This window comes from Schistocerca gregaria, chromosome 2, assembly GCF_023897955.1.
Source record: "Schistocerca gregaria isolate iqSchGreg1 chromosome 2, iqSchGreg1.2, whole genome shotgun sequence".
In the NCBI taxonomy this organism is placed as follows: Eukaryota; Metazoa; Arthropoda; class Insecta; order Orthoptera; family Acrididae; genus Schistocerca; species Schistocerca gregaria.
Genome location: NC_064921.1, coordinates 155,512,026 through 155,518,155, shown reverse-complemented (window position 1 = coordinate 155,518,155; position 6,130 = coordinate 155,512,026). Strand labels below are relative to the sequence as shown.

The window sequence follows — 6,130 nt, the reverse complement described above, 5'->3', positions numbered from 1 at the left end:
AACCAACGTTCTTCTGGGTCTAATGGTGCATTCTAGATATGAAGTGTCCTTTATATGTTGTTGTTACTGTTCACTGCGCATTCCATTACGTAATAATTTTAAAAAGGTTGTTAGTTTCATTGGTCACTTAAGGAGGAAGGAGAGGGAACTTTATTTTAATAGGTTATTGCGGTGGAGGGAGAACGTGACCTCTGTTGTCTATTGGTTCTTGTGTTATGTAACATGATTGGTAATCACCAACACAAGAGCCAATAGACAACAAGAGGGCACATTCAGCAGGAACGCACCATTAGACCCAGAAGGCCGTTGCAACCGTATCCGAAACGTTGGTTTTTCTCCAGCAGCAGTAGTTATGACGCGGTACCATACCCATAAAACTTTTATGTCGATAAACGGTACAGTTCCTTACCACAACTTTATCCACTGAATCCCCTCTGCAACTTCCAGGTAAAATGAAATTTTAAACACACCGTTTATCCACTCCATGGGCCGTAATACCTTTCTCCAAGTTACGAGAGCTTCTCACTAGTTGGTAGCACTAGATAGGTATGTGATATGGACATCCCAAAGCTCAAATATGCATATTACTTTAGTGGGGCATTTATGTGTGCTACCAATCATGAAACTGCTTGGGAATATGTTGTACACCAGTCTTGCAGTGCTTCGAGGGAGGGGACAAGATGCCATCAAGACAGTTCCCCACAGTCATCTAATGAACAAAGTAAGAGCATATGGACTATCAGACCAATTGTGTGATCGGATTGAAGAGTTCCTAGATAACAGAACGCAGCATGTCATTCTCAATGAACAGAAGTCTTCCGAAGTAAGAGAGATTTTAGGTGTGCCGCAGGGGAGTGTCGTAGGACCGTTGTTATTCGCATTATATATAAATGACCTTATGGATAACATCGGAAGTTCACTGAGGCTCTTTGCGGATGATGCTGTGGTATATCTAGAGGTTGTAACAATGGAAAATTGTACTGCAATGCAGGAGGATCTGCAACGAATTGACGCATGGTGCAGGGAATGGCAATTGAATCTCAATGTAGACAAGTGTAATGTGCTGCGAATACATACACTCCTGGAAATTGAAATAAGAACACCGTGAATTCATTCTCCCAGGAAGGGGAAACTTTATTGAGACATTCCTGGGGTCAGATACATCACATGATCACACTGACAGAACCACAGGCTCATAGACACAGGCAACAGAGCATGCACAATGTCGGCACTAGTACAGTGTATATCCACCTTTCGCAGCAATGCAGGCTGCTATTCTCCCATGGAGACGGTCGTAGAGATGCTGGATGTAGTCCTGTGGAACGGCTTGCCATGCCATTTCCACCTGGCGCCTCAGTTGGACCAGCGTTCGTCCTGGACGTGCAGACCGCGTAAGACGACGCTTCATCCAGTCCCAAACATGCTCAATGGGGGACAGATCCGGAGATCTTGCTGGCCAGGGTAGTTGACTTACACCTTCTAGAGCACGTTGGGTGGCACGGGATACATGCGGACGTGCATTGTCCTGTTGGAACAGAAAGTTCCCTTGCCGGTCTAGGAATGGTAGAACGATGGGTTCGATGACGGTTTGGATGTACCGTGCACTATTCAGTGTCCCCTCGACGATCACCAGAGGCGTACGGCCAGTGTAGGAGAACGCTCCCCACACCATGATGCCGGGTGTTGGCCCTGTGTGCCTCGGTCGTATGCAGTCCTGATTGTGGCGCTCACCTGCACGGCGCCAAAGACGCATACGACCATCATTGGCACCAAGGCAGAAGCGACTCCCATCGCTGAAGACGACACGTCTCCATTCGTCCCTCCATTCACGCCTGTCGCGACACCACTGGAGGCGGGCTGCACGATGTTGGGGCGTGAGCGGAAGACGGCCTAACGGTGTATGGGACCGTAGCCCAGCTTCATGGAGACGGTTGCGAATGGTCCTCGCCGATACCCCAGGAGCAACAGTGTCCCTAATTTGCTGGGAAGTGGCAGTGCGGTCCCCTACGGCACTGCGTAGGATCCTACGGTCTTGGCGTGCATCCGTGCGTCGCTGCGGTCCGGTCCCAGGTCGACGGGCACGTGCACCCTCCGCCGACCACTGGCGACAACATCGATGTACTGTGGAGACCTCACGCCCCACGTGTTGAGCAATTCGGCGGTACGTCCATCCGGCCTCCCGCATGCCCACTATACGCCCTCGCTCAAAGTCCGTCAACTGCACATACGGTTCACGTCCACGCTGTCGCGGCATGCTACCAGTGTTAAAGACTGCGATGGAGCTCCGTATGCCACGCAAACTGGCTGACACTGACGGCGGCGGTGCACAAATGCTGCGCAGCTAGCGCCATTCGACGGCCAACACCGCGGTTCCTGGTGTGTCCGCTGTGCCGTGAGTGTGATAATTGCTTGTACAGCCCTCTCGCAGTGTCCGGAGCAAGTATGGTGGGCTGACACACCGGTGTCAATGTGTTCTTTTTTTCCATTTCCAGGAGTGTAGCAAGAAAGATCCTTTATCATATAGCTACAATATAGCAGGTCAGCAACTGGAAGCAGTTAATTCCATAAATAATCTGGGAGTAGGCATTAGGAGTGATTTAAAATGGAATGATCATATAAAGTTGATCCTCGGTATAGCAGATTTCAGACTGAGATTCATTGGAAGAGTCCTAAGGAAATGCAATCTGAAAACGAAGGATGTAGGTTACAGTACACTTGTTCGCCCACTGGTTGAATATTAGTCACCAGTGTGGGATCCGTACCAGATAGGGCTGATAGAAGATATAGAGAAGATCCAACGGAGAACAGCGTGCTTCGTTACAGGATCATTTGGTAATCGCGAAAGCGTTACGGAGATGATAGATAAACTCCAGTGGAAGACTTTGCAGGAGAAACGCTCAGTTGCTCGGTACGGGCTTTGTTTAAAGTTTCGAGAACATATCTTCACCGAGGAGTCAAGCAGTATATTGCTCCCTCCTACGTATATCTCGCGAAGAGACCATGAGGACAAAATCAGAGAGATTAGAGCCCACACAGAGGCATACCGACAATATTTCTTTCCACGAACAATACGAGACTGGAATAGAAGGGAGAACCGATAGAGGTACTCAAAGTACCTTCCGCCACACACCACCAGGTGGCTTGGGGAGTATGGCTGTAGATGTAGATGTAGAAGACTGACACCACTACGGTCTGCGTTGGATCACTGACATCTCTCGGTCCAACAGGCGTAGTAAACGAGATGGTGTCCGCCGCCAAGCACATGCCCTCAGGGGCCAGGTTGGCTCCGTCTTACGCTATCTCGCGCACTTTACACGTCGCCGAGCATCTGAACAGGAGAAGGGGCGCAATTTTTCAGGACCGCGGAAGAGGGAAGGAAGGGAAGCGTCGGTGATGGTGGTGGCTGCCCGGGCTGGTGGTGGTGGTGGTGGTGGTGGTGGTGGTGGTGGTGGCGGGCGACGCACCTCCCCCTGTTCCCCGTGCGGCCACGGGTCGATGACGGGCGCGTGCGCAGCGAAACGGGCCGACGGCGCCGCGGCGGGCTCCAGCCAGTGTGTGTGCGAGCGAGCGCGCCGCCGCTCCAGCTCCAGAGGCCGCTCCAGCGCCGCGTCTGCCGTCGGCCCTCCCCATCGCACAGCCGTGCCCGTGCCGCGCGAAGGGGGACTCGCCACGCGGTTAACGTCTCGTGCGTGCAGACATTTCCCCGCAGCGAAGTGACAGCCTAAGCCGTGTTTCGGACACAACGCTCCGTGCCGAGAATAGTGGGTGGTTACCTCCGTGTGGCAATATCCACGGAACGCTGTTGTCACTTGTAGCAATGTTGTGCAATGTCACCGCTGAAATCAGAAACTGAGGCACAAGTTCTATTGCCGCCTTGCTGACGACTCTATCACTGTCAGAGCTGTAAGACTCTCTTTCCGACACCCGTAAGATGTCAACAACCTTACGTAAACGTCTAGAAGTACGGAACTAAATATCAACGATTTCATCACGATCGTACTTCACTTCCGCTGATATGTGACACCTGAGCGTTTTTGACCTGTCTTTTAGCGGCGGGCAGTGTGCGGGAAATTTTTCGCCGCCTTTTTAGGACGAAGTGGAGTGACAACACAGAGCCCTGCGGGGCACCAGAGGCGAGAGCCGCTCCGGTGTCGTCTGGAAGCAACAGTCGCGCGCCCTCGGGTTATTGACTAATTTTGGGACCGCCGAGTGACACCCGGCCGGCGGCCAGCTGTGTCGTCGACGTGCTCGTCATCTCGGCCCCGGTGAGTACTCCAGGCTCCGCCGCCGCTCATTGATGGAGCCCGGCGCTGCGGCAAGCTGCGGCGCTTCCCATGTTTACTTGCGCGAGAGAGCGCGCCGATTTTGTTTCGCGCTCGCACCTCTCGCCGACACCTGTTCTCGCTGCGTTCTGTTTGCCTCCGTGACCTAAACTTCACTGTTGCGTGTGTAGCAGGTCAGAAAATACTCGTCGTTCATTCATTCACACACACATACACACACAAACAAATACCGTGTTCCATAAATACGATGGCAGGAAGACAGCAGAAGAGAGTAACTAACCCACAGGTTTCTGTTCTGGGTCCGTTGCTTTTATTGACATGCAGGGTGAGTCTCGCTGGATGTAACATCTCTCATATTTCGGAAGCGTTTCTAGATACAGAAATGAGATTAAATACGAGGTACTGGCAGAAGTAAACCTGTGATGGCGAGGCGTGAGTCGTACTTGGGTAGCTCAGTTTGTAGAGCACTTTCCCGCGAAAGGCAAAGGTCCCGAGTTCGACTCTCGGTCCGGCACACAGTTTTAATCTGCCAGGAAGTTTTATATCAGCACACACTCCGCTGCAGAGCGAAAATCTGATTCTGGAAACATCCCCCAGGCTTTGGCTAAGCCATGTCTCCGCAATATCCTTTCTTTCAGGAGTGCTAGTTCTGCAAGGTTCGCAGGAGAGCTTCTGTTAAGTTTGGAAGGTAGGAGACGAGGTACTGGCAGAAGTAAAGCTGTGAGCACGGGGCGTGAGTCATGCTTGGGTAGCTCAGTTGGTAGAGCACTTGCCCGGGAAAGGCAAAGGTCCCGAGTTCGAGTCTCGGTCCGGCACACAGTGTTAATCTGCCAGGAAGTTTCATATCAGCGCACACTGTCGGCAAATGGTTGTATGCAGAAAAGCATGTAATTTTGTTGTATGTTAAATCTTCTTAAGTGTTTCATTAACTAAGACGTAGAAACAAGAGTACTTTTTAACCCTCCTAGCACCACTAGGATCAATTGACACTGTATGCACATTGGAAATATGTATTCTCCCTTGTTTTGAAAACTATTATTTTCAAAATATGGATTTCTCTCTCTGAGTCAGCTGCATCCAGTGACACTTCGTTCATTTTTATATCTACAACAGATTACAATTTATTGTTAGTTCTTGCACTGAATACCAGTGGGCTCAATATGACTCCAATTTACATTGTTTATTTCTTGAATGTAAAATTTATAAAACTGCAAAGATGAATGTTACGTTGAACTGCTGTTATACGAAAATAATATTTGTCGTTCATTTTTATATCCATTGTTAGAGTTTCTTGTCTCAGATGCTGATGTACACGTTCTTAGAACAACTGAAGTCAATACGAACCGATAAACACATGTTATTTTTCAAATATGTACATTTCTCCCTTTGAGTCAATCGTGTCCACTGATGTTTTGTTCACTTTTATATTTACAATATATTAAAGTTTGTTCGTGGTTTTCCGTCCTGAGTACCACTGGGGCCAGTATGACCCCAATATAAATATCTTTTTCCTTCTTAGATGTAATACTTATGAAAATAGTATGGTGACAGTTACACTCAACAACTGTAATGTATATTTTTATGTCAGTTCATTGAGACATTGGTAACATATTGTGGATAAATTACTTGGGGGTCTTTATGAGCACAGTGGTACTCAGTGAAACAAAAACTCGTAGTAGTAGGAGGTTTCAACGGAATAGTATACTTTTCTAAGGGCATAGTCTTCTTAATAGTATACTTTTTACTCGTATCGTATTCTGTAAACCCTATCATGAATGGAGAAGGAGAGGTGAAGAAATTAACAAGCTCGCTGCGTTCTGTTCTGAGTCATTTGCTTTTCCTGTTAC

General features: G+C 49.0%; 1 protein-coding gene and 1 non-coding gene across 2 annotated transcripts; both read left to right on the top strand.

Annotated features, from left to right (window-relative positions):
• Positions 1-3,393: 3,393 nt before the first annotated feature.
• LOC126335683 (uncharacterized) lies at positions 3,394-3,717 on the top strand. The gene has a single exon (XM_049999140.1). The coding sequence runs from the start codon at positions 3,394-3,396 to the stop codon at positions 3,715-3,717; it is 324 nt and encodes a 107-aa protein (XP_049855097.1).
• Positions 3,718-5,024: 1,307 nt separating this feature from the next.
• On the top strand, positions 5,025-5,099 carry Trnas-gga (transfer RNA serine (anticodon GGA)). The gene has a single exon. It is a non-coding gene; the product is annotated as a tRNA-Ser (tRNA).
• Positions 5,100-6,130: the final 1,031 nt, after the last annotated feature.

Coding starts and splice junctions, on each gene's coding strand:
- LOC126335683 (XM_049999140.1), top strand. CDS start 3,394: ATGGTGGTGGCTGCCCGGGCTGGTGGTGGTGGTGGTGGTGGTGGTGGT.